The sequence below is a fragment of the Andrena cerasifolii genome, chromosome 10, assembly GCF_050908995.1.
Source record: "Andrena cerasifolii isolate SP2316 chromosome 10, iyAndCera1_principal, whole genome shotgun sequence".
In the NCBI taxonomy this organism is placed as follows: domain Eukaryota; kingdom Metazoa; phylum Arthropoda; class Insecta; order Hymenoptera; family Andrenidae; genus Andrena; species Andrena cerasifolii.
In genome coordinates this window covers 12880480-12907183 of record NC_135127.1, presented here as the reverse complement: position 1 = coordinate 12907183, position 26704 = coordinate 12880480, and the positions used below count along the sequence as shown (strand labels likewise).

General features: G+C 48.6%; 3 protein-coding genes and 4 non-coding genes across 10 annotated transcripts in view; 3 read left to right on the top strand and 4 right to left on the bottom strand.

Annotated features, from left to right (window-relative positions):
* Mgat2 (alpha-1,6-mannosyl-glycoprotein 2-beta-N-acetylglucosaminyltransferase) overlaps positions 1-26704 on the bottom strand; it is a 30506-nt gene that overhangs the window by 2797 nt on the left and 1005 nt on the right. For all 4 annotated transcript variants that reach the window (XM_076822160.1, XM_076822163.1, XM_076822159.1 and 1 more), the window contains exons 2-5: positions 1515-1544; positions 1010-1190; positions 394-813; positions 14-323 (exon numbers count right to left, since the gene is read on the bottom strand). In XM_076822160.1, the coding sequence (XP_076678275.1) occupies positions 14-323; positions 394-813; positions 1010-1190; positions 1515-1544 (941 nt within the window). The remainder of the gene's footprint in view (positions 1-13; positions 324-393; positions 814-1009; positions 1191-1514; positions 1545-26704) is intronic.
* Positions 6644-9864, top strand: LOC143374218 (putative odorant receptor 85d). Its single transcript, XM_076822168.1, has 5 exons — positions 6644-8419; positions 8504-8603; positions 9179-9274; positions 9334-9489; positions 9555-9864. The coding sequence occupies exons 1-5, from the start codon at positions 7581-7583 to the stop codon at positions 9603-9605; spliced, it is 1242 nt and encodes a 413-aa protein (XP_076678283.1). The 5' UTR covers positions 6644-7580; the 3' UTR covers positions 9606-9864.
* On the top strand, positions 14406-26671 carry Vmat (Vesicular monoamine transporter). Its single transcript, XM_076822167.1, has 12 exons — positions 14406-14564; positions 18260-18417; positions 20113-20352; positions 20428-20584; positions 20669-20811; positions 23169-23351; positions 23425-23526; positions 23624-23798; positions 24223-24274; positions 24346-24529; positions 24805-24938; positions 25017-26671. Exons 2-12 carry the CDS (start codon positions 18303-18305, stop codon positions 25083-25085), a joined length of 1554 nt encoding a protein of 517 aa, XP_076678282.1. The 5' UTR covers positions 14406-14564; positions 18260-18302; the 3' UTR covers positions 25086-26671.
* Trnaa-cgc (transfer RNA alanine (anticodon CGC)) lies at positions 19601-19672 on the bottom strand. The gene has a single exon. It is a non-coding gene; the product is annotated as a tRNA-Ala (tRNA).
* Trnag-gcc (transfer RNA glycine (anticodon GCC)) lies at positions 20902-20972 on the bottom strand. The gene has a single exon. It is a non-coding gene; the product is annotated as a tRNA-Gly (tRNA).
* Positions 24083-24155, top strand: Trnak-uuu (transfer RNA lysine (anticodon UUU)). Its single transcript has one exon. It is a non-coding gene; the product is annotated as a tRNA-Lys (tRNA).
* On the bottom strand, positions 24634-24704 carry Trnag-gcc (transfer RNA glycine (anticodon GCC)). Its single transcript has one exon. It is a non-coding gene; the product is annotated as a tRNA-Gly (tRNA).

Genomic DNA, 26704 nt, shown 5'->3' with positions numbered 1-26704 from the left:
CGCGATTCCTCACCTTTCGACCGAAGTCCGCAAAGTAATTGTAAGTCTTGAGATAGGTGCCCAAGGAGAGGACGTTGCATCTCTCGCAGCTGTGCTTACAGGTGCGCTCCATCAGCCTGAGCACGTGGAGAAAGTCCTCGGCGACGTAGTGGTCCTCCTCGAGGAACAGCACCATACCGGTGTGGTTCCTGGTGATCGACAGCTGATCGAATACGCGATTCGCCTTCCACCACCAGTGGTGCTTGGTCTGCGTGAACTTGGCCTCCCTGTAATGGCCGTACAGGTCCGGGTGCTTCGCGTTGATACATCCGAGGCTCAGGGCTCTGCGGAGTGCGGTTCCGGAAGCTTGAATAAAAACCGTCGACGCGCGAGCAAGGGGGTAGATCTACTCACTGCTCCTTGCGAATGTTTCGCGGGCAATCGTTGGGGTCCTCGCCCGGGAAGCTCCTGGGGTGCGTCTGTATGCTGTGAGGGTAGAAGATCTGTATGACGCGGCAGAAGTCGACGCTCTGGACCAAGTAGTTGATCTCCGGGTGCCAGACGTCGTGGCTGAAGACGAGGAGGGTCTGCTCGATGCCTCTGGCCTGCGCCAACGACACTATCAAGTGTCTGAGGTAGGTAAGCCGCGTGTGCACCTGGATCACTATCACGGGGGCGTCGATGGCCAGAGGACCGAACGCCTCCTCGTTGTACACCTTCTGCTCAGCATTCGCCTTACGTATGCTTCTTCGAATCTCCGCAATCTCGAACTCGGTCAAGGCCTCCGAGCTGGAGTTCGTCAGCGTGGAGCCATTTCGACGCTCCTTGAGGAACCTGCGTTACGGGACAGACCCAGAGGCCATTATATAAAAATGTTCGTGTGTCCCGTATGTATGTTTGGAAGCGCGAAACTCAAAAACTACTGAACCGATTTCGATAAACTATGATACCAGAAGAATCTTTATTTTAATGGGACTGCTATAGGGTATAGACTAGTTGAGTCCAAGTTGAGTTAAGTGCTCCACGTTACCTGTGCAGTTCTTGCGGCACAAGTGCGAACAGCGTCTCGTTCGCTGTCTGCCCAACGGTGTCTCGGCCAGTCAGGCTGATCACGTGGAGCTGTAGCCAGAGAAACGTCGCCAGGAAGACGAGAACGAGAGTTCTTAGGAACGTTCCACGGACTGATCTTACCGCTCCGAGCAGCGTCACTCCTGCAAACGTTTCTCGATGCAGTTCCTCCAACCAGCAACCCCCTTCCATCCGCGTCTGTCACGCTGGATGGAAGAAATCTAGCGAAGTGGATCATAGCACCGATACTCTGAGAGCGAAGCTAGTCACTTCGGGGTGCAACCCTTCCATCCGCGGTCTCCTCCACTCGTCAGAGGGCTTCGCACTTCTCGCAGACCATAAACGTTTGACCACCTTACTGTCCTCAGATTATTGACGCGACAGAGCTCGCGTCAGCGTCTTCGACCACCTCACTACATTCCTTCCATCCACTTGACACTCTCCCGCGGCGAACCTTCTCGACTCACCTCTCATCCTGACATTCCTACGCGACCGTTCTGAAACAAGGTTGACGGTGTATTAAAACATGGCCTCTTTCGCGCCGATTCGTTCGCCGAAATGCAACGGTTCGAAGTGTCCCGCGGCCGACGGAACCGTCGCGTCGACGCACGGTACATAATGACATTTTTTGTTCAAATCAACCTACAGGTCGTATTTTTTCAGAAAACTTGCCGATTTTTTTTTTAAATTCTTCGCAATTAAATTCTCTATCGATCTATCCGGCCGAAATTTTGAATTTCGTTGCTCATTCTTGTATATTTAGCGAATTATACAGCACTTTTCGAAGATCAGTATCTGTGGGCTTTTTTGGCCGCCTGTTCCGAATTTAAAGTGAGATTTTCGAAATTCAAGGTGCTGAATCCAATATGCCGAATATAGTTGACTTTTCTGACTCAATATTGATGAGCAGGATTTTTAATGTTTGATATTTTTATAACACACATAACGTACATAAACAAAAAAATCAGAGATTTGCTTCCAGAAGCAAAATTCCTGCTCCTCAAACAAGGTTGCACATAATAAAATCGGATTTCTAAAGGCAACTGGGATAAAACGTTAAGTAAATCAGGCCTTGTAAACATATGAAACATTAACAATTTTGCTCATCAATATTGAATCCGAAAAGTCAACTATAAGAACGCGTATGAACACAGACGAATAGGCTTAAATATGCAAAATCACGTACACATTTATGAGACGCGTAAAAATTTGATCTACAGTGTTAGATTTGTGGTAGAAATAAAAAATTTCATCTTTATAATAATTACCTCATATTCGTAATCAGCGTCCCCGAACATCTAGACGCACTATGTTTCTTCCGAATATGCCCATTTTCTGAAATTTTGTTTCAACATATTGGATTCACCACCTTGAATTTTGAAAATCTGAAATTAAATTCGGAACAGGCGGTCAAAAAGCCCACCTGATACTGATCTTCGAAAAGTGCTGTATAATTTGCTAAATATAAAAAAATGAGCAACAAAAAAAAATCGACAAGTTTTCTGAAAAATTACGACCTTGTAGGGTGATTTGAAGAAAAAATGTTATTATGTACCACTGTGCGACGGGGAATCTTTTCGCGCGGCGCGAAAGGACGGCGGGATCGTCTTACCTCGAATCGGAGAAATGGCGCGACGGATGGTCCCTCATTTCGGCGAAATCTGTAAAAAGGAGGAAAGTGGCGAGTGGCGAGTGTCGCGCGCTATTCTCGTCACCCCCCGCTCCGTCTCTGTTTCCCGGCGATCGCGGAGGACTCTCGTCGATCACACGTCACTCGATCGAGCAGGGGGGACGATTAGTCCGAGATCGAGACCATTGGCGAACAGAAATAATCAATGACGGGCACTATTGTAGATTACTGGATCGATGGAAGGAGACATGGGATCGCGTTTATCGCACGCGACAGTTACGCGCGCAGTGGGGCTTCGTTGTCATTCACGTTTCTCTTATTCTACAACCGTTGGTCCGCCAGAAGCTGGCCGTCCTGCTCCCCTTTTGCGGCACGCACCGACTCGTGGCCAAAGAGCGCGCGCGCGTTCCATCGGGAGCGCCGAGAGCTTCTTTCCCCTGGCGTTCCTTCTTTTCATCGGTCCGCGTGCACGGAACACGTCGCGTCGATCCCGGTGGCGTATTTTTAGTACGGCACGCGGTCCCGTCGGCAGCGGGGGAGGAGGAGCCGGTAGAGACGGTTTAGTCGCGTTAACGGTGAGCGATGCTGATCGAATATCTGTAAGGCTCGCCGGAACCGTCCGCCTCGATTGACCTTAATCGTCGTCGATTCTATCAATCGCGGCTGATTCGAGCACTGCCCCCTCGATGCGCCGCCACCCCTTTCGCGATCCCGCTGGGAACAGTTGCTAAGGAGAAGCGGGGATAAGGGGGGAACGTAGGTGGACACTGATCGACGGGGGCGAGTAAGCGCACCTTCGCGTGCGAACGACGGTGATTCGAGATCCACCCTCGGTTATAGATCGATGCTAACGAGCAGCAAGGAACCCTCGACCCATCAACTGGCGAGGAATGGAAGCGAAGCCGGCGGTGACGAGCAGAGTAACGCGAATACTTGATGAAAGCTGGAGCATGTCCAGCGGGCGCTCGTGCAAGCGGGGGATCGCGAGCAGCGTAGGACAACGGGTCGAGAAAAAAGAGCAACGTGGACGAGAAGGCCTCTCAGGGTCGCGAGTGGTTTTTCCGTAGACGAGCATCGAGTGGCCCGATGCGACGTTTCGTTCCTCGGTGCCGATGCCGTCCATGCAGTATGTAGGTCAGCTGACTTGGCTAGTTGACGCGAAACAATGCGGATATCCGTGAGCAGGCTCTAACCGCGATATCCTCTCCCTCCCCTCGGGGCCGAGGGAGGCTCAAGGAGCAAGGCAGGGAAGAGGGAACGGCCACTCGAAACAGAAGAAGGAGCTCCGGCAACGATAAAACAATTTAACCTTCCCACTTTGCCCTCCTCGCGTCCCAGAATTTTTACCCAGACCTCAAAATTGCGAACTTTTCGTCGCGCGCAGCCGAGCGTCCTTCGGCCGGCTACTTATCGTATCCCGCCGACTGCGGAGAGTTAGCAAATCAAGACCGCGAACACGACGGTATGCAGCTGAACCACCGTACACCGTAGCGCGATTACGTGCGTCGTGGCGCGGCTAATCCGTTTGACGCGTAAATGCAAACGACTGGGACACGAGCTAGTCACGCGTCGTCGGTCTCAAGGCAAACCGGAAGACTCGCGGTTTCTTGGACGGCGATCTTTGGTTGCGTGATGGAAGAGCGGCGGGTAGGAAGGGAAGAGGGTTGGTTTCACCGTGTATAGGGTTTCTAGAGTACTGCACAATGCTCGAACATCTTTGGGGAGAGCCGCGAAAGCCAGCTGCCGCGATAAACCGCCGCGTACCGAACAGGTCAAGCAACGCGGTGCTGCGATCAATCTAATTTAATAACGCCTTTATTACGCCAGAATCGCATGCATACAGCGCGGTGGAAAGGCGAGGCTCAGCTAGCCGGCGTTACGCCGAGGCCACGTAGAGTAAAGGTAGGTAAAAGTTCGCAGCGGGTAAATGTTCGCACTATGCGAATTTCATTGTTTGGCCAATGGTGATTGACGATCAATTGTCAATCAAGGTAGAGTCACCAGTGTCGAATTGTGTAGCTGTGCTTTGTTTTCTTATCGTACAATGCGGTAACTACTGAATTCGTTAGTTCTGATGTAATATTCTCGTTTTTAGGAATCAATATTATTCCTATAAATTGATCGGTAAATATTTTAATTCATATGCCGTCTGAAAGAGCTGATATTCTTCTATTCAAAAGTGCTAATAGAAGTTTTTAATTCTCCTCGTAGATAACAGGATTGATTAAACAATGGAAAAGTAGCTGTGGGGGCAAACGTTCGCACAATGCAGTCGGACAAGAGAAGAGTTCGAATGCGAACTTTTGCCCCAACATAATTTGACGGGTGTTATAAATTCATTAAACTTATTTTATTTCTAATGCTTGCTAAATTAATAACGAAAACTGATTAAACCGACCATAAAAGAAAATTCAAATTAATTATCAATCACAACATGGAAATAAATTTTGAGTTTATGATAGTTGAGTCACGCTGGTATCAGCTTTTCATTTTATTTTATTAATTTTTATTCCACGATATTTTTCCAAAATCCTTTTTAATTAACTTTTTGATTAAAGTATCAGCTTAAAGTAAATGAAGCAATGAAAAGAAAATCTGAATGCAAACGTGCAAATAAATAATTAGGAAAGTAAAAAAAAATCCCCAAAAATTACGTCTACTTCTGCAAATGTTTGAAAGGAAGAAAACAAATCGGTTCCAAAAAGAGAATAGCCCAATCATCAACGTCTACCGAAAGAATAATTTGTCCTGCGTGCGAAGAAGAATACACGGATCTTCCAGAAGACTGATGCCTGCGCAAACTACGAAGGGGGTAATGTTATGTGCGATTACTGTTACCTTGATTAACACAAAATTAATTTTAAACTATTAGTCGTTTTACTATATTACCACTTTTGTGGAAATTTCCACTTTTTGGAAATATTTATTTTACATAAGTTGCGACAGGTAAATTTACACGAAGTCTCTGCGTATGAAATAATAAGGGATAGTAGTCATTTCTCACAAAATGATACGTGCTATCAGTGTAATACCAAGGATTTTAGGGAAGTCTAAAGTTTAAGTGCGCACTCTTGCCCCACAATACTCTACAGCGCGACGGATACTGTCGCAACGGAGAACGTGGAAGCGTGTAAGGAACGCATAGAGACGGTGCATGTATAGGCTACTTATGAATCTATCATGCCAGTATTCAAACCCGACACCCCTGAGCGCAGAAATATCAAGGATCTCCCATTCAGTCCGCTGAATGGCAAGATCGTTTGCTCCCAATTGCCAGAAAGTATGGACAACGCTCACGGTCGCTCCGGCTTTAGAACCGTCATATGCGAATTCGAATTCGAACAGCCATCGATAGGCCATCGATTACGGAGCGACCCGAATAGTCGAGTCCTAGTCGACGCGTAACGCCGACGAGGGGGTGAAAAGGAGAAAAGGCCGCTGTGTCCGCAAGAGGACAGGGAAATGCTGCACGCGGGAAAACACAGGAGAATAAGGGAAATCGCGGAGCGGGGAAGGGAATGCAGAGTGTGACGAAGGGGATGGTAGGATATCGATCCGCCCCGCGGGTCGGGGACGCGGGCCACGAGCTCGCGAAAGCACACGTCGGCTTCGCGAGCCCCTATCGCGAAACTTCTTTCGGCGAATCGGTCTACTTACGCAGGCCCTCCATCCGAAGCGTGTTCGACGAGCGTGTCCGCGATCGCAGAGCGTCCTTCGCCACGACTAATCACGTATCGGCGAGCGTGTGCAGGCTGATCGCGATGCACGCGAGGCGAGGGAGGCGGCGAGTCATCGCTGCCGCGGCGCTCTCCTCCTGTCGTCGCGGTTTCCTTGTTCGCGCGGCTTCTCTGCCACCTGATCCCCGCAGCTCGTCGACCAAAACTGCGATCTCGCACGCGCCGCGGAATCGTCGACGAACCGACTAAGACCCTGCCCACCCTTCGCCTGCCTCCACGTTGCACCCTTGTAGCGCCACACGCGATCGCTGGGGGATGGGATTCCCATCTGGAGAACGATCGATCTTCCCCGTCCTGCCATCCCTCGGTGCACCGGGTCGTCCACGCTCCCGTTCGCGTCGATAAACCGACCACCTCCTCGACGGATAACGGGGTACTCGCGGACGGTAGCCGAGGAGGTGTATCCGCGAGGATAACTACCCGCTGCAGGATGTGGCCGAACGAGCGTCGATCGCTTCGAACACACCCGCGCGTGCACGGGTCTCATGGAGCAGCGGTGGAAGCAAGCGGCTTATAAATATCCCCATGCACACACGTGGAATCTGCATACCGTGGTTCGTCTACGTTTATTTCAGGAACTCGAACGACGTTTGCGGTGGAGCTCCGATGTGACGAGGCGCGAGTAGTTCGCAGCGAGTTCCCTCGGCTCCTCCAGCGAGCAAGTCGAGGCGCCTGACTTTCCTCCGGCGCGGCGACTGGATGAAACCACGAACATATTCGATTCACTTGCTTTACATATCTGACGTCTCGATTCCCTCTACTTCTCCTCCAGCTTATCATCCAGCCGCCCGTTCCCCGCTAACGTCCGCTTCCGTCGCGCCTCTACCGCGGCGAGTACGAGTCTCGCGATCGCGGCGATTTTTTCCACCGCCGAGGGAATCCGCGCCTGGCGATGCCCACGCGATCGCGTGCCCCGCGAGACGATGGACGATGGAAAACGCTTTCGTCGGGAAACTTTGTCTTCATTGCGGTAATGATAGGTGTCGGGACTGCCACGACTTCTTCGCCTCTGCTCCTCTTCCCCCGCCGCGCCTCTTCGCCTCCGTCGTTGACGCTCTCTCCACAAACACGCGTACCATTCCCACGACTAGCTTCGCCGAAAAAAAAGGACTTTGAGGGATTTTCGCCGCGACATGCAGTAGATAGAACCACGTCGACGAGCAGACATGAGCAACGAATTCGATAAGTCGATCGGTCTGAATCTGTTCCTCCTGAAGCTCAGCGGCGTGATTCCGCGGGGTCGAGCCTCCGTCGCGAGAAGTGTCCTAGCTTCCGTCGCGTTCTTCTGCCTATCCATCTACACGATCTCGTACACGTACGAGTTCGCGACCCATGACGCTTATTTAACCACTGCTTTGGAATCCGTCGCGATGATCCTCTCTATGGTAGGCGGACAATTGCGATTCACCATTCTGTTACTGTTTCGCGGCAGGTGCCAGAGGATGTTGGACGTCTGCGAGGTACTCTGGTCGGCGTTGAACCCGACGGAGAAGAACACCGTTCGAAATTATACCAGGAAGACGAAAAGATTAACCTGCTGGTACTTGTCCAGCTGCAGCTTTACTATCTTCTTCTACGGTATAGCAGCTCTGTTCGCCTCTTCGACTCTGAACGAGCCAATCGACAGTGGAATGATGAACCTCACCAACGTTTCCTCGCGGATCATGGACAACGAGAGACAACTGCCGTACGCGTTCGTTGTAGAGATCAAGGAGACACCTTGGTACGAGATGGCGTACACCTTTCAGCTTCTTACGATGACGCACGTCGGGTTGACGTGCGTAGGCGCGGACACCATCGGTCCCCTGTTCGCGCTCATCGCCTGTGGCCACTTCGATGTGATTAAAACGAGGCTTGAAGGCTCGTCCATCGAGATTGGGACTACTGGTGGTCGACTGTGGTCAGCGACGAGTACTCCAACAAGTGTGACGACGGTGGAGAACCCCAGCCGTGAACAAGTCAACAGTCTTCGCGTTTGCTTGGCCCATCATCGAATCTTGCTGCAGTGAGTTGGGGAGTTGACGTTTAGTACGGTTTGCTACACTGTTGTAGTACGTGAAAGCTTTCTTACTCGGCGCTCTCTAGACAGATTCTGCGAGGAGATCGAACGCCTGACCAACGCGCTGTTCCTCACGCAGTTAATCGGGAGCACTTACAATATATCTTTGGTCGGCTTCAAGCTGGTTGGGGTGAGTAAAGTCGGGGATCCAGCTGAAAGCTAAGCTAACAACAAGCTATGCTACGCAGCTTCGAAAACTAAGTTCCTAGTAATCTCGTGCTTTTTTCACTTTCAACACTTTCTTTGCTTAAGGGAGTAGACTACTGTGGCGGTAATCTTCTGTTGCAAATTGTAGAGAAACTAATCAGCCGATTAAATTGCGGTTTAGCACTTGATTTTGGAATATTGTAAAACACTGATGTACCTGTCTTTCTTAAACGGTGTACCTCCTAACTCAAATTTCGATTGTCTAAAACAAAAAGACAAAAGTTTTTCGGAACCGATTTTTAATATTTTTTGAAAATTCGCTGAATAACAGCGTGTTGAAGGAAGCGATGCCGGTTTTCAAAAAATGGTTCGTTAATGCTTGGAGAATTGTAGCAATACCTGCAGATTGAGAAATCATGTACATTCGAGTGTGTGCAAACCTTTTGCATGTGATTCTAGAGATTCCAAATTAATATTTAAGCGAGAAAAAAAATATTACGATTTTTCGACCGTTTTACAGTAGTCTAACTCCTTAACACATGACAACAACTCCAACAGGATGATCCTGATAAGTACAAGTTCATCACGCAGCTGGCGATTGCGGTCACCCAGCTTTTCCTCTGCAACTGGCCCGCGGATCTTCTTCACTCCAAGGTAAGCAGTCTCTTTCCCTTTTCAAGCACATTTGTCAGTGTTTCACTTTCTCCTTCCAGAGTGAGGCTATCAGTCGTTCCGCCTACTTCTCGCCCTGGTATCGGTACCCCTCCTGGCTCCGAAAACCGACGAGTTTAATCCTGATGAGGGCTCAGAGGCCAGCTCGGTTGACCGCGGGCAAGTTCGTCGAGCTCTCCTTAGAAACCTTCGCCTCCGTAATTATCCAGCCTCCCACAATTTACTCATCCGTGGTTTTTCATGCTTGCTCTATGCCTCTTAGATGATATCGTCCGCGGCGTCGTTCTTCGCCCTTGTCAGAAGCATGAATTGACGGCGCGGGATGAAGAGGATCATCGGAAGAGCGTTGTTGTCTTTCGCGTCCTTCGTGCATTGTCTCTCGACGGGAGCATGTAGATGAATAAACGAATGAACGAGATCGGTCTGAAGCGTTTCGTTCAGCAGACCCCTTCTCCCGCGAGCGCCTCGGGAGAAAGGACGAGAAAGCGGAGGGTGATGGTTAACCCGGGAGTAGGCGCATGTTGGTCTTTTCGACCGACGATTAGAATTGTTCGAGTACTCGGAAAAAGCGAGCGGCTCGAAAGTACCGAACAGTCCGGTGTGTCGAGTAGTTTGAAGCTTGAATGTTTCGAATATTTTAGAATATGTTTATATACTGGATAATGGTTTGTAATTATTATTATTATTATTTCAACTTTATTACTCGTTAAACAGAAAATATAGTACATAAGGGGAAAGTAAGGTACGAGTAAAGTAAAATAAAGTCATTGACAATTAATTATATTTATTTACTTTATATTTTATTTTATATTCTTTCATTTATTGTTATGCATTTGGTTAACAGATTAATATTTATTTTGACACAAAAAAATGAAAATTATTTACGTATAACGATTCTGAAATAAGTAAACTACTTAATTAATACAAAATAAATATTATTTTAGTGGTTTTATTAAGTGATTTCTCATTAAATTACCGTCGGTCGAAATGACCGACGCGCGCCTACTAACGTAAGTTATTTGGCGCGCCTACTCTCGGGTTAACCGACGCCAAGTTAACTCATGCGGGGAATATGCGAAGGAAAGCCAAGTGGGAGAGAAAAAGGGTTTCGATGTAATTCGTCGCTCGAGCTGGACATCGATCGCCTTTTTCTCTTACGACTGCGTTCAATTCTCGTTGCCAGTCTCCGGCCGCTCTGAAAGGGAATCTTATTCACTGTCTCGTGACGAATCTCTGACACAGAAGGGAGCGCTCCCTCCGCCGGTGGGAGCCTCGCCGCGAAGGAAAGTCCGCCGAGTATTGGCCAGAAGAAGGAAAACCACGTTCCCCTTGGACGAGCGTCGTCTTCGATCCTGCTCGTTGCCAGATCCTCTACTTTGCTCGTTACTGTCTCCAGGAACGCTAGTGGCCTACCTATCGATGATCACGTTCCTTCGTTCCTTGTTCTTTCCTCCATCCAAGTGAAGAGAATATCGAGGCCGATTCCACCACAGTGCACAACTTTTTCGTCCTAGGGGAGAACTCGTCGCGGACGCGACCGGCTTTGATCGCGTGAGAAATGGCGGACCGTGGTCGCTGCGCACTTTCAGCAATTACGGGTTAAGTGAGTTTTTCTGTAATCTCGCGATATCCTCTCGGTCATCGTGCCCGACTGTTCGCGTCGACCATTCACGCCTTTATCCCCTACACCCTATACTATACACACGCGGGCAGAGCGTAAATCGCGCGTGTCGTACGTGCTTACGGCGAGGAATCGGCGAAAGGGCGCGAAAAGGTGCGAAAGGGAGGAAGAAGATCGAAGAGACGGGCTGGCAAGTGGGCGATGCCACTGGAGGCAATCTTCCTCGCCGCGATCCGTTCCTTCTCGAATTAATTACCCAGGAGATGGGTGCACCTTGATAGAGGAGCGTCTGCCGTGGACAGGCGCCCTCTGTCTCTTTCCAGCCCGTTCTATCCCGCCCCGTTTCTTCTCTCGACGCTGCTGCGGAGCCCTGCGAGCGGAGAGAAGAATCGGGATCTAGGAGGCTGTTATCGAATTGAAAGGAACCATCGATCCTCGAGCTCCTCCGCGCCACGTTCGTTATGGGGGACGCGTCGAGACATCGTCGTGGGAGTTTAATAATTAGAGGAGAGGTAAATCTATGGGTTGATCGCGCTCGTAAACGCTGGATTCGAGTAGCTACGCTTAGAACAGTGCGCTTCGACTGCGATCGCGCTGCAGCGCGAGGACGCGGCGGTTTAGCAACAAGTTGCACCTCGTGCGTTTTCCCTGGAGTTTCCTAATATCAACAAGTGAACTGGCTTCCTGCCTGGAATTTCTATATCGCTTTCCCGTTGGGCGCCACAGGTGGTAACCGTGAAGAGCCTCGATCCGCCCGAGTCATCCGTGTGTCTTCCCTGTTGATCGATCCCTCGGATCTGTCTCGATCGACCGTACCCTCCGGTTCTCCCTGCGACGGATTCCAAACGCGTCTAGCAACCTCCGTTCCCCGATCGATCGCGCCTCCTCGACATTTACGCGTGGATGGAAGAGGCTGGAGAAACGGAGCCGGCTCCGCTTCTGGAACGTGATAAAAGGCGGTTTAATAAAGCGCCCCCACCGGTCTCTGGACCGCGGTATCAAGAATTCTTGGAAAGCCTCGCGATCCTGGTGACCTCGTAGCGCATTCCCTCCGTCCTATCTCGCAATCCTAATGGCGTTCCTTCTGCCCCGTACCTCTTCTTCTTCTTCTCTGCGCGCTTACCCTCCTACACGACTCTTGATCCCCTTTTCATCTAGCCACTTTCAATGAAAAAGGCTCCCAACGCTAGCAAAGTGATTACGAGAGGTAGACTGTAGAGTAAGCGGACACTGTAACACTGTGGAGAACGAAGGAAGATCGAGTAAAGTAGAATGCCCGGAGATAACCGACGACCGAAGGACTAAGGCTAGAAAGTAGACGGGGGGGAAAGAGGCGCGGAAAGTGAAAGAAAGGAGGAAGAGTGAGCGAAAGTCGCAGACTAGGACAACCCCGACAGCAAAGCCGGCAGGGATGCATAATGGGTAGGGGCAGGGTTAACGGGGAAGCAGCGCCGAGGGGCGAGAAGGAAGGTCGGGGAGCGGTTCGGTGGAACTGAGCGAAACGATGAAAAGGGGGCGGGAGCGTGTTGGAACGGTGGGGGCTTCCGGAGGCGCGATGGACCATGCGCTTTCGCGTCGCACGGCGCTCCGCGGGCTTCTGGATCCTCGAGGATCGTGAGCAGAGGACCGCGGCGAAGGGTGACGGGCGAAGAAGCGGAGGAGTCGCGGACGCGAACGCGGACGTCGCTGGGCAGAGAGTGCGACGGCCCCGAGCCGGAAAAATCGGGCTGAGATGCACCCTTGCCACCCTCGTCGCTCTCAATCGGCCGCGACGCTTCCACCTGGAAGCACGGCTAGTCCTCCACGTCCAGCAAGCCGTATCCTCGGCCACCGTTCCACCGATTCCAGACTGGCCAGCCCCCGCACGATCCACGAACGCTGCTCGACATAGGTAAGGGAGCATCACCGTCGCTCGGCCTTTTCAAATAGCCGTTCCCTGTCTGTGTTTCGAACCCCTACTCTTCGCGTTCTCCGAGCTTTTCTAACGCTTCGAACATCCACCTGATCCGATTACACCTTGGGGAGAGTTGTAAATAGCCTGCACATTGTGCTCGCGATATTGGTATCCTTAGATCGTTCTTTCGTAAGTGGTAGTGGATTTTCACTCGGAGCATTTTCAGTGTAACTGGAATTAATAATTGCTCCTACGGTTGCAGAACACCCTGTCTCCCGAGCGGAAACTTTCCTCTACGTGGAATTTCCGTTCAACCCGACTGGATCGCGAGTTCGAATCCGCACAGAGAGCCCGTACCCTCATTTCCGCGTGTCACGCGCAGCTCCTTCCTCCAATCGTCCAGTCGATCTTCCTCTGAGAGCCGCTCGCCCATGAAAACGCACGACAGAACCCTGCGAAGGGGGTCCGGTGCTTTGTAAATTTTCAATCTACCCTTGGAGAGACCCAGCGGAAAAGTGTGCTTCGTTTAGTCACCCGTCGGCCTGCCGTTCGCTGGCTTCTAGTGCGCATCTTCGTGGAAGAAACAGGGGTCCACGGTATCAAGCTCGCGAGGTTAATAGAGCGATCGGTAACAAGGTTATAAAGCAATCTGCATAACCCTGCCCGGTACTTTGCTGGAGCCTCGTCCTGTACCACTGCGAGCGGTCTCGTAATTACTGGCTATAATACGATTACCCGATCGCCAGACCCTGTAACCGAGACGGCTGCTCTTCCTTCGAACCTCTCTACTTCCTCTGCTTCCAGCTTTCTCCACCCTTTCGAACCTCCCCTCGTCTTCCTACTCCCGTCGCGAGCCCATTTTTACCATTGCTTCTTTCAAAGCTGAGAAGCCTCTCGTCAGCTTACGTCTCCCGACTGCATCGGCGGAAAGGGGGAGAGATGGCGGAACAGTAGTTTATTCCGTGGAATAGGAATCAGGATCCCGAGCCGGAGGCACTAGCGATCCCGTAAATTCGTTTAAACGACATGGAAGGCGTAACTTTATTTCACGCTCCTGTTTGTATTCAATCGACACCCCTTCGCCTGGTAGACGCGCCCCCATTTCCATTTTCTCCGCTTCTTCGGGGAGGACGGACGAGCCTCGAAATTAAGAGACCGTCTCTTATGCGATATACGCGTCGATCGATTTCCCAGGATTTCTCCTACATGGATGACGTAGATTTCCTCCCTCGACGAAGATTTCCTGCCTCTGGCAGCTCCGTGGCTCGAGAGTTCTCCCCGACATTGCAGCATCTGGCGCTAAAAACGATTCATGCCCCAGAAGAACCATGCACTTGCTTCTCGAATTCCTTCCTTCTGTCACGATCCATTTTCACTGTTCTCGCGACAGTGGCCACGGATTGAAACGCTCGTGCACGTCTCGCCGTTGGACTTAAGCTACTTAGCTGTTCCCCAGCTTCCCCGCTTGCCCCTCGTCCGCCGCGCGTAAACATCCCCGACGTACGATTACGCTCGCGTCGAACCACTTGCGTGACCGAAGCTGGAATCTTGCGAACGAATCGCGTCGGTCGTTAATCTCTGTCGAGCAATTGTTGTCGAAGCGACGGACAGTTTACATCAGCGATCGGCGTCGCCCTATGTTCGCTGTGTGTCGGTTTAGTGATAATCGGTGAAGAAAGCCTGCGATCGAGAGGAGGACGCCCGTTTCAGCAGGAGAAACCAGCATCCGTAAATCTACGAGTTATCCGAGCTATCGGGTTCGTAGAAGATAAGGGATCGGATCGATCGCTCGCTCGCCCTAATCGTTCCCTGTGTCGGCCAACTTGTTGAGGCGCGAAGCAACAGTTTGCCTTTTAAACGCGTCTCTCTACATGCTCCCTCCGGCTTTCTCCGTCTCCGTTTTCTCCCGAGCCCCCAACTTTGCGGAAATCGACTGGTCGCGGAGCTTTCAGCGGAGCGTCACGGACCCGGCGAAGTTGGAAAATGTGTTACCGTGCTCGATACGTGGAACGGGGCGCGCTAAACAGAGACCCGCTTCGACTAATCGCGTTGATCCGCGCGGAGGCCGCCCGCCCGCTTAAAGTTGTCCCGAAGATACGATTAAGCTATTCATTCGAGGGAACTGCGCTGTTCCGGTCGCGAAAGTACTAATTGCTTCTCGAAGTAGACCGGCTCTGCACCGAGTTGCCGCTAACTTTCCTGGAAGGACCTCTCCCTCCCTCTCTCTCTCTCTCTTTCCTTATGAGGGTGTATCTGAGTCCGTCTCGAAGGGAGAGTCAAAGGGAGGAAAGGGTGTTCGTCGCCTGCCAGCGTGTCAAGATCGTTCTCGACGATTCCTGATTCACGCCGCGTTAGAGTGAGCGCGAAGAAGCGACCTGGGTAGGTAAACTACGAGGGGTGGTTGCGGAGCACGATGCGCAGTGAGGAAAATTCCCTATTTTATAGCCAAAACCACAAAAATAAATTTTTCAATTCGACAAAATAAATGCAAATGTCAATTGAACAACTAATATGAGTATCAAATGCCCCTAATTTTACTGTTAAACGTTTTAATACAAAGCTCGTGTAGACTCGCAAATGTTTATGCTCGTGTGAGGTATTAGACCGATCGCAAAAAATTAATTCAGATTTTCAACTTGCTTCAAACACGTATATTACGTTATCCAAAGATCTGAAAATAATTTCAAGACATGGATTGAATCCCTGGTGGTGCGTAAGATATCATTTTGTCCTCAAAATAATTATGGTTTCGGTTTTTAATACGTAATTTATACAATTTTTAAATTAGTGTTTTAGAAATAATCTTTTCATATAAGAATCAATTTTTAATACATAAAATAGTTATCAATCCCAAAATATCCTGCAATGATTTTCACTCCTATTTTACGTTGGACTATTTTCATTCTATAAATGCAATTATTAATTGCTAATAGTTGTTATTCTTGTAATTATATAAATTTTTTTAAACACGACATAACTGTGACCGAGACTGGTTCATATGTTATTCATTACAAACCTTTTTATTCTATTTTAAACGATTTTATTCAGCTTCGATCCTCTGTTTGATTGTTTGTATTATGTATGTTTGTTTGTCGTCAGAAGCGATAACCCTTCTGCTATGCCCTGCTGCACTGTAGCAGAGACATGCTCTAACAAAGAAAAAAGTGTATAAAAGTAAATAATAAAAAAATCTGTATCGTTCCTAATTTTTGTAAGTGCTGTTTTTCGGATAATTTAGTCTCTCATATATTAGAACGTAAAAGTGGGGAATTTTATATATTAAAAATAAGTTTTCAGGTTTTGACCACGAAAATGGATATAGTTGCTCAATTTACATTTGAATTAAATTTGTAAAATTGAAAAATTTAATTTCTGTAGTTTTGGCCATAAAATCGCAAAATTTCCCCACTGTGCGATGGCGAGGCACGATTCTAAGATAAATCGAGCGGGTTGACGGTGGACACGATTTTTCTATTAGCTCGCCTTCCCCGATACTCGTCTCCCTGGAATATAATCGCGCGGCTCCGACGTTTGTACGAGAGGCGAGAGAATGGACTCTGTGTGTGTGCGTGTGTACGCGTGTGCCACAGTTGGGTGGGTGTTGAAGGAGGGTTCGAAAAGGAGGGTGGAAACGCGTACACGTCCATCGAATCGGGATAACGAGGTCGGATGAGTTGCTGGATCCGCAGTCACTTCATCAACGTGGAGCCAACTAAACTGTCAATCGCAAAGCCACTACCGTGTCGAACCCTTTCGACAACGCCTCGACCCGCCGACAACGCACTCGAGGGCATCGATTACAGGTTTCCGCACTGATACTCGCGGAGACTTATCGAAAATCCAATTCGGCAGCGCCCTCCGTGCGTTCGCTTTTACTAATCGTTGTCTCTCGAATTATTGCATCCGCGTCGTTCTCCTTCAACTTTCAACCGTCTTAAATATTCGCCATCGATCGTAGGAAAGAAGACGCGAAAATTGAATCGTTGGAGTGGACGGAGGAGACGGCAGGACAAGACTCTGGCAAGGATTTCTCGCAGCGGCAAACGGAACCGCTCGCGGTCATTCTTCGTCGTAATTACCGAACAGATAAGGGAATGAAACGCGGCCGAGGGGAATAAGAAAGGGGGGGTTAGGGGGTAGGGAAAGAGTATCGGGAGCCGACGAGTGGCGAGAGAGGAATCTTCTCTGCGGTCTTCTTCGGGAATAATGCACGCACCCAGGGGACCCAGCTTTCAGCGAAATGCTGATTGCTTCCATTCCCCCCTGACCCGCCCCACCACGATTCCCCCCGTCGCCTTATCAATCTTTGACTCGTCCCTAGAACCTCCACCCGCATGCTCGCGCGATGCATTATGCATTATCTGCGCGGAATCGCGTTAACGCCGCTCCGCACGGCCGGCCAGATAAACGAACAGACGGACAGAAGTGATGGAGGGGTGTGTGCAGTCGATCAGCGGACTTATCTCGCGGGACCAACCCCCTCGGGACAGTTATTCCTGAGACGCTGAAACATCCTTCCACGTGGAGGGATGAAAACGACTGGTTCTTGTTCCCCCGCTGAATATATACCTACATGTAAACGGAGTCGCGGATGGTTGGTGGCGTTTCCCGAGGAATCGAGCGCTCCTTGACAAGGGGGCAGCAGGGGTGAAGCGGAGGAGGCGGGGCGCGGAGCTTTCGACGGCCTTAATGGTTTCCTATTCACGGGGAGCGTGCGAAAATTAGTCGTGCTAAAAGCACCGGGTAATCGAGTTATTACGAATAAAAGAGGCGCGGTGAGAGGCCACGGGCTGCGGAATGGCCGCGCGCGCGGCAGACCCCGGCAGATACCATTAAAAGCGGCTAATTAATGCTGTTAATTCTATAGCCCGTGCGTGGAACGGCCGGCGATCGAAAGCGTCGATCGCGTCGCTTTCTTTCACAGCCTTTGGAACGTAACGATCGTTGGAAGTTGAAAGGCCCCCGCGTGACATTCAAGGGACTTTGGGTCGTGATTCCAGACGGTGGAACGGAAAAATCGCTCCACCCCGAAGGTGAGAGGCGTTACTCGACGAAAAGTGGTCGGAATTACTGGAGTTCGAACAGCGCGCAGTTAGGAAGCGAACGAAGACCCATCTTGGGGTGGATCGATGGGAAATTCGTCTGGGGCGATCCATTTATAACGCTCGCGACGAAACACTCGAGGAGAACCGCGATTCTTTCTCGAGGAACGCCGAGAGCGAAGGTTTTTAATTAAAACGGCCCTCGAGGACGGTGAGCAAACGCCATGACGATGGTCGTTTTCGTGTACAATACAACCAATTCAACGTTTCCAGATCGGTTCCATTCGGGACAAATTGTACTCGACGGAAGAGCTTCTGTCTGCCGTTTGCACCTCGGATGATTGGGGGTTAAACGGACACGGGGCATGATTTCGAAGCTAATTTTTATTCTGTGCCCGTGTGTGTCGCAGGTGAGCGGAAGAAGGAAGATAGAAGAGAAAGCAGAGCTCGAGAATGGGTGGCGGAGAATGGAGCGGCTGGCTGCAACGATGTCGAGAATCGCGGAGGCTGGTTCTCGTGATCGTCGCCATCGCTCTACTCCTGGACAACATGCTGCTAACCACCGTCGGTGAGTGAAATCGATTCGGCCTGATCAAAGGAAGTAATAAACTTCGACCTTAACTCGACTAATGGCTGAAGTAACGGAGTGGAACCGCTTCTATTCGAGCTATTAGCTTGCCACCGGCAGTCGAACGCCTTATGAACCTTCTTCAACCTTCTTCTACCTTCTTCTCCGCTCCTTCTACGCAACCGCCATGTCAATCTACCATTCTTCTCGACACTTCTCGGCTCGCTCGAACGTCGAGCTCAGAACGGGCACAGGAAGAGAGGGAAGAAGGAGAAAGACGTGGGAGGAAGTTCTGATTCGCTTTGAACAGTCACAATCACGTTAGCGCGCTCTTCTTGCCATTAGAACCAACTAATTAAGCGACTTCTTTCTTGCAATGCATCTTGTAGTCGGAATTATCTCCACTGTCGCTCAATTCCGTGACAGTGCTTCTCCGACACAGTCCTAGACTATCTACCGAACTATCAATGAAGCTACACATCGATGAGCTTGAAAGCTTGAACTTTGAACGTGGAGCAGATATGTTGGGAAAGAGGCCGTCGCGATAAAATATGAAATAGTAGCGTCTGCTATATGGCGATAAGATTTCTGATTGAAAGCCCCTCGAGAGCGGTGGCATAAAGTTTGCGGGGAAGGCTAAAGGAAAAGGGCATCGGGCGAACTGTGGTCACTCGGATTTTCCAGCTTTTTAACTTCTCCCTCTCCGGCGCTCTTTGATTCCTTTCGCCACTGCGGCCAAATGTTTAATTCACGAGGCACACGTCCGCAGGTCCCTCTGGAAACCGGGGAAATATACGCGAGGGGACGGCCCAGGCGCGTTCACGGCAATCCAGATAAGTGGCCATACATTTATGGAGCGTATACGGAACAGCTTTCCCTTGAGCGCGCTAACAAATCATGAGACGCGCTTTCGATGGCCGGAAACGATCCCGCGGATCTCCGCTGTCCTTTCACCCTGGATTATTCTCCCCCGTCTCTCTCCGCTTAAGCGTTTACGCCGAGCAACGCTGCCGTTTAATCAGTATCGAGAGACGCCCTCGACGCGCGAAATCTGAATAGGTACCCACCGTGCGAGCCTTTTTTCTTTCTGCGATAAAATATTGCCCGGGTTAGAATCGTCGCTGGGTAGATGGAGAGCGGGAATGAAAGGGAAAAAAACAGAGGCAAAAAAGGAAGAATTGTTTGGAGGTGCTGGGATTTGAACCCAGGACTTTCAGCATGCGAAGCAGACACTCTACCACTGAGTTACACCCCCAACTTGGAATCAGAGTTCAGAAGAGGTTGTTTTAAATCTAGGGGATATACATTTAACGCTGAATAATCTGTAATAAAATTGTAATTAATACTGACAGGGTAGGGCGTTAAGAAAGTGGCAAGGTGACTTCAATCAAAGGTATCAACTTCTAGCCCAGGTATCCTACTTAGGGTAAACAAGCAGGTAACGGATGCAGCCCGCACGTGCTGTGCACATGGCGCAAGGAGGGTCCCAACTACGGGGGGGGGGGGGGGGGTGTTTGACTGGGAAATACCCTTGGTTGAGTGACTGCGAGGAATTCCACGCAGTCGTCCGTCCTTCCCAGCCCTCCAAGTTCGGCTCATCTCGCGCGAAGGATCGGCTCGGCTCGAGCGCCAAACAAAGAACTTCTTTATATTAGAAGCTTTATATTTGCCAACGAAGCATCGTTTACCTTGCAGTGCCGATTATACCTGAGTTTCTATACGACATCAAGCACCCCAACGCGACCTTGAGCCAACATTTCGAGCAGAGTAATTCGGATCGCAGACCAGCCCCGCTGACCACCATCAAACCCACCACGACGAGCAGCAGTGCCACCGTAGCCACCACGCCTATATGTCCCTGTGCCCCGAACAGATCCAACGATCCTCAGCTAGAGTTCCTTTACGCCAGTACCCTGCCCACCGTCGATTTGGCTGGTAAGGGTGCAGTGGTTATAGACAGTTGATTCTTGCAACTCGCGCGACTACGTTTGTGTGATGTGTTCGTCTCAGAGAGCACGACCGTCAGCGGGGAGCTATCGGAAGCGGAAGAAAAGGAACAACGTCATCGGGAGCTGCTGCAAGAGACCGTCGCCGTTGGGATCATGCTCGCGTCGAAGGCTTTTGTTCAACTCCTGGCCAATCCGATCGTCGGCCCACTCACTCACAAGTAAGTGGATAATTTGGCACAGTGCGGAATGGTGTTATTTTTAGTAGAGATGTACATGCAAACACTTGTCGCGTTTGCTTGTAGAATTGGCTACAGCATACCCATGTTCACCGGGTTCATTATCATGTTCCTGTCCACACTGATATTCGCGTTTGGACGGAGCTACAGCGTCCTTTTCGTGGCGAGGGCGCTGCAGGGGATCGGGTCATCGTGCTCGAGTGTGTCAGGTAAATTTCATAAATCTTCCTAGGTAGTATGACTTTAAGAGGAAAAAGTAGAAAAATTTAATAGAAAAGGCAAAAAAATAAAATGAACTTTGCATCGGCCGGGAATCGAACCCGGGCCGCCCGCGTGGCAGGCGAGCATTCTACCACTGAACCACCGATGCGATTGGTGAGGAGTTTTCTACCATTAAGCGTGATGACGACCATGTGGGTGGTATAATAGACAAATCCAAGTTTTTGCTAGTCTAAGAACTACCGAAGATTATTTTTTTGTTATGCGAGTACAAGATATGTTAGTCAGGAAGGTCTTTCTCAATTCGGGTGAAAGAGACTCACTTTTCTTCGCCACGGAAAGTCCCCGGTTGTCTTTAGCGAAAACTGCTAATTAATGACGTCGCGCTGGTCGGGCCGTATGGTCGTGCTGGCCACATCTGGTTAGACTCAGAGTTGGGCAAAATGTAATCTAATTACAAATTACAATTAAAATGTAATTGTGTAATTGATTGCAAATTATTTTCTGTAATCGTTAATTTAGGTACTTGACCACAATGTGTTTTGTCAGCTACCTGAATGAACGATTACAAAAAATAATGTGCAATCAATTACACAATTACATTTTAATCGTAATTTGTAATTAGATTACATTTTGCCCAACTTTGGTTCGACTTAAGCAGCCCTTTGCATATGGGCTAAGTAGATCCGAGTTGTCATATTGAATTAATTTTGTAGCAAGAGAAACGCGTCGCAGCGAATGCCAACCGCGGGGATCAAACGATCCGCCGGTGCGCACCGTGCGATAAGGCAGCGCGTCGAAATATGCTCGACTCTTCTTCGCCCGAATGGTAGGCCTACTTAAACGATTTTATTCAGCTTCAATCCCTCGTTTGTTCGGTTTAAATCTTGAAACTCAATTTTAACTGCCCCACTTCCTCCAATCCAATAGACATGAAACAATACAAAATTATGAAGAAAAAACCCAAGGAGTGAAAAAATTATCCAGTCACCAATAATTTTAACACATAACCACGAATCCAATCGACTTGAAATCAGCCTACATATAATCACAAATCCAATCAATTCAATCAACATCAGCCACAATAAAATTTATCGAATAAATCACCTATAACCACAAATCAAAACAACTTGAAATCAGCCTAGCTGCGCCGCTTAATACTAACGCGATTTCCGTAAATGCACAAATTATTACCAAGAAATGATACAAGAACCACAAATAATTCAGTTAATCAACTCAATCAAGTTAGCGTCACCAAATTTAAGGGCGAGGTCGAGGGTGGATGGCTCCACGCTGTCCTGCCTTCAAGGATTTTATGGCACGAGACTAAATAAACAGTCCTGGCGACGGGCGATGGCTGTTGACCACGTTGGGTCTCCCAGATATCGGGTGTCGAAGGATTGATTGTTTAGAGTGAGATAGAGAATATGGGAATAGCAAGCGGCCCGACGCACAGTGGTCGAAAATCGAGAAAACCTACCCAAAACATGAAGGTGACCTTTGATTTGTACAAAAATGGGTATATTAAGGTTTTCGAGGTCGCTGATTCCGTATTTGAGGTTAAAATTACAATAAAAAAAAAACAAAAAGGCGGACCCAATATGACGGACGCGCATATCAGAAAAACATCAGATTAGTATTGTTAAAGAACAGGGACTCTGTTCCTGGAGGATCTGGCCACGGAGTGGGGAAGGCTATGCCTTTTGGTAAGGGGACTGTGATGAACCACACGGCACTTACCCCAGAACTATCATAGAGCGAGCTTCTACAACTTACAACCCTTTATCGACGTGCGTTACGAAAACTAACACGTTTCGGTTTTCGCTGCGAAAACTAGTACCTATGTTTGAGCGGTTTGCCACAAAAAGTAGCATGTTTTTTCGTTCTAGCGACGAAAAGCAGCACATTTGGGTGCTTGGCTATGACACATCCTTCCGACGCGATTTGTATTTAGTACTAGGTCGGTAATTTATTAAACAATAAAATACCGTGCTTAAATTATGTAGATTAAAATTTTTATATTTGTTTCCTTTTAGAGATTAGATGGAGTTATTATTTGTGTACAACGGAAACTACACTCATATAGTTTATTACAAAAAAAAATGAAATTTGATTTCGGACCTGCTGTTCCATAGTTGCGCACTCGACCCAGCGCGCGCGGGGGTCTAGAAGATTAATTAATATATTAAAATTTATGCATGTTTTCTATTTATTTATTTCTTTTATAGTCTCTTAAGACATTTTTACTAAAAGTAGGTAATAAAAAATTTATATGAAAACTGTAAATTATTCCTGACAAAAATTCTTAAAAACGGCTTACTTTTCCTAATCATCGAATTATCCATAGGTATGGGTATGTTGGCCGAGAGGTACCAGGACGACAAAGAACGTGGTAATGCAATGGGTATAGCTCTCGGAGGTCTAGCCCTCGGTGTTCTCATTGGTCCACCTTTTGGCGGTGTGATGTACGAGTTCGTTGGAAAATCGGCTCCTTTCTTGATACTATCCGCTCTGGCTCTCGGCGACGGAAGTCGGTATCCATTCCCACGAGATTCAAACTACTCTCTATGAATGCAAAACTAATGTCACCGAATTATTTCCAGTTCTTCAACTTCTGGTGCTTCAACCATCCGTCGTTTACACCGAAGCGGACCCACCGTCCTTGAAGACTTTGATTACTGATCCCTACATCATTCTGGCCGCCGGTACGTCACCTCTAATAATTCTATTGCTACCGATACGAGTTCACCGTCTCTGCAAAACGATCGTTCCATCGAACAATGACAAGCACTTGCATTTTAGGCGCTATAACGTTCGCCAACATGGGTATCGCTATGCTCGAACCCAGCCTTCCCATCTGGATGATGGACACCATGGGTGCTAGCAGATGGAAACAGGGTGCAGCGTTCTTACCAGCGAGCATCAGTTACTTGATCGGTACTAACCTATTCGGACCCCTCGGACACAGGATGGGCAGGTTAATTAACGCCTCTATATCTCTTTATATAGTGTCTTTATCCCAGACTAGCTGACCCGTTATCCGGTTTCACCCGGGAATCCTTTATGATATTCGACGCTTATTAGAGCCTATAATCTGATCTAGGACGTGTGTAATGTATATTGAAAGTTTCATTGAAAAAGGACAAACAAACAGACAACGTTCCACTTTCACATATTAGTAGGGATATACATTTTATTACTTTATTATTCATAAACTCTATCGACGGTTGCACTCGACAATCAAGTACGCAAAACTGTATCGCCTGAATAGCTCAGTCGGTAGAGCATCAGACTTTTAATCTGAGGGTCCAGGGTTCGAGTCCCTGTTCGGGCGAATTTCTCTTTTGCTTTTCATATTTTGGGTACATGAATTGTTTTTAAACGATTTTATTACACCGTAGGTGGTTGGCTTCCTTGATAGGACTCGTCGTCATTGGCGTTTGCTTGATGTGCGTAAGTATCAGGGACGTTAAACGCACAGCACCGTTCTTCTTTCAAGAGACACGACTTATTTCTCTGCATAGATACCACTGGCTACCAGTATCGACCATTTGATCGTACCCAATGCTGGTCTGGGATTCGCCATTGGCATGGTGGACAGTTCTATGATGCCTGAATTGGGATATTTAGTGGACATCAGACACAGTGCTGTCTATGGAAGCGTTTACGCTATCGGGGACGTCGCGTTCTGTTTAGGTTTCGCTATTGGTACGTACTCGAAACACTCAAGCTTGAAAGTATTATGGACAGGTGGAAGGTAAACATTTGTAAGAAAAAAATGAATAGAAAAGGCAAAAAAATAAAATAAACTTTGCATCGGCCGGGAATCGAACCCGGGCCGCCCGCGTGGCAGGCGAGCATTCTACCACTGAACCACCGATGCTGTTGACGACTATTCGGTTTGAATCTAGGGAACTACTGTATTCAGATAGAGAAGAACACGGCTTTACTAAGGATTAATATACCGATTTCTCATTTTCCAGGCCCTGCATTGAGCGGCACGCTGGTCAACACTATCGGTTTCGAGTGGATGTTATTCGGAATTGCTATTTTGAACTTCCTTTACGCCCCACTGATGTACTTTTTGAGGGCACCGCCGACAAAGGAGGAGAAGAAGGTAATTGATCTAATTAGAGGACCAAAATGTGCGACGCCCGTTAGGAGGTGCAAGAAATTATCACTGGTTGCGTTTCAGTCGTTGATAATTGGCGAAAAGTCGTCTGTGCGCTACGTAACGTACCAGAACGAGGACGAGGAGCAATAGGCGCGCAGAAGAATGCTTGCCAGCGATTAGCGTTTCTTTCCCGGCATTCTTGAACGGAGGAACAACGAGCTAAGTATAATTCGCGAATACCTCTCGCGCTAGTTATTCCCTGTACACTTCCCCATGTCGAGGAAAGCAGCGAGACGATTAAACGACAGGAGAGTTAGCGAATTTTGATGAGAAGCGCGATTACGCTTCGCTTCCCATCCAAGTGCTTTCCTCTCGATGCCACTCGAACGGTGGTGAAAGAATTTTATTGGTAGCACCGTGCGAAATCTAGTCACGCTTCGACACAGAGAGATGAAGAAATCAGACGCTGTGCGAGGATAAAACAGAGGCTCGCACCAGCGACGGAGAATAGTTGTTTAATTACTCCCTTGTCCCTGATGCAAAGTATATACGCGCAGAGTTGGATCGTAAGAATAAGTGTGTGCGTTCACGAAAGTCGCGTAGGTAAGATGTTACTGATTTTGAGTACGTTCGGGCTGATGAAGGAAGATGCGAGTACGGTTACGCGTGGCTTACACAGTATTCGATTCATATCTATAAATCATTAGTCTCTCGCGGTCGGTGAAAACTCGCGAGATCGTCAGCTGTTTGTGACCGTGTATATATGTGTACATTGAAAATTATAATCGTTACCCGGAGAGCCGCCTAATTTGGATTCCCTGAATGGCTGCAGGGAAACCGCGAAGAAAGCGATTAGGTGCGATGAAGAGTTCTCCGAGTGCGTGCAACACGAATCTACAAATTATAAGAATCAGGTACCAATAAGTTACTTAAACTTTGTAAAAAGAACATGAACGAAACGATCCGAAAGCTGAAGATTCGCGATCTTTTCGCAATCGCAATCGCCTGTTTCTGTTTCCCCTGATCGCTTATTCCCTCGGGAATGATAGACGGTTATATGCCACGAAGGGCGACGGGGCGTTCGTCGAATTTGCAAATTACACGATAAACTTTGTGTGGATTCGACGTGGGAAACTCTATTCCGAGAGTGGCGAAGGTCTTCTTCCTTTTCATTCCTGTTGGATTTCAGGCGAGCTTAAATATTTGTTGGAACAGTGCACGCTGACATGTTACGCGTACTCTTGTTCGATAGTTCATGGTAGCTGAGATCGTACGTGTCTATTTATATGCATATATCGCAGAAACGTATAACCAGAAAGATTTCTTGATATCGTAGTATAATTGTTGTTTGATCGAGGAACAAAAGTCGCGTTGTCTACACGCTCGAGTCCTAAGCTACTGCATAATGCACGTGAATATATATGTATAAGAGAATAGATAGCGTTATGATCAATCCTTGATAGGCCATACGTAATGGATTTATCGCAGGATCGCGACTCAATTTCCATGATATTACCAGACGAGTACTTACACGTATGCCTATATATTCAAGTTCAACATTATAACGTGCCCCTAGTCCCACACATGCGCGCCTAGTTGTGCCGTGTGCTATAGAAGCGCATAACGAAGTTAAACTGTATCTATAGTAGTGCCATAATAAATTTAAATCTGTAGTGTTATTAACGCGTTCGTTATTATAAGACGGAGATCCATCGGAACGAAAGTTTGAGACTTGAGAGAGAGAGAGAGAGAGAGAGACGACAGTAAAT

Excerpts from the sequence above, each read along its gene's own strand:
- LOC143374218 (XM_076822168.1), top strand. The coding sequence starts at position 7,581 with ATGAGCAACGAATTCGATAAGTCGATCGGTCTGAATCTGTTCCTCCTG. Across the intron at positions 8,604-9,178 it reads TCGGCTTCAAGCTGGTTGGG|GATGATCCTGATAAGTACAA; the intron begins GTGAGTAAAGTC and ends CAACTCCAACAG. Across the intron at positions 9,275-9,333 it reads CGGATCTTCTTCACTCCAAG|AGTGAGGCTATCAGTCGTTC; the intron begins GTAAGCAGTCTC and ends TTCTCCTTCCAG.
- Vmat (XM_076822167.1), top strand. The coding sequence starts at position 18,303 with ATGGGTGGCGGAGAATGGAGCGGCTGGCTGCAACGATGTCGAGAATCG. Across the intron at positions 23,527-23,623 it reads CTACATCATTCTGGCCGCCG|GCGCTATAACGTTCGCCAAC; the intron begins GTACGTCACCTC and ends CTTGCATTTTAG. Across the intron at positions 24,275-24,345 it reads TTGGCGTTTGCTTGATGTGC|ATACCACTGGCTACCAGTAT; the intron begins GTAAGTATCAGG and ends TTCTCTGCATAG.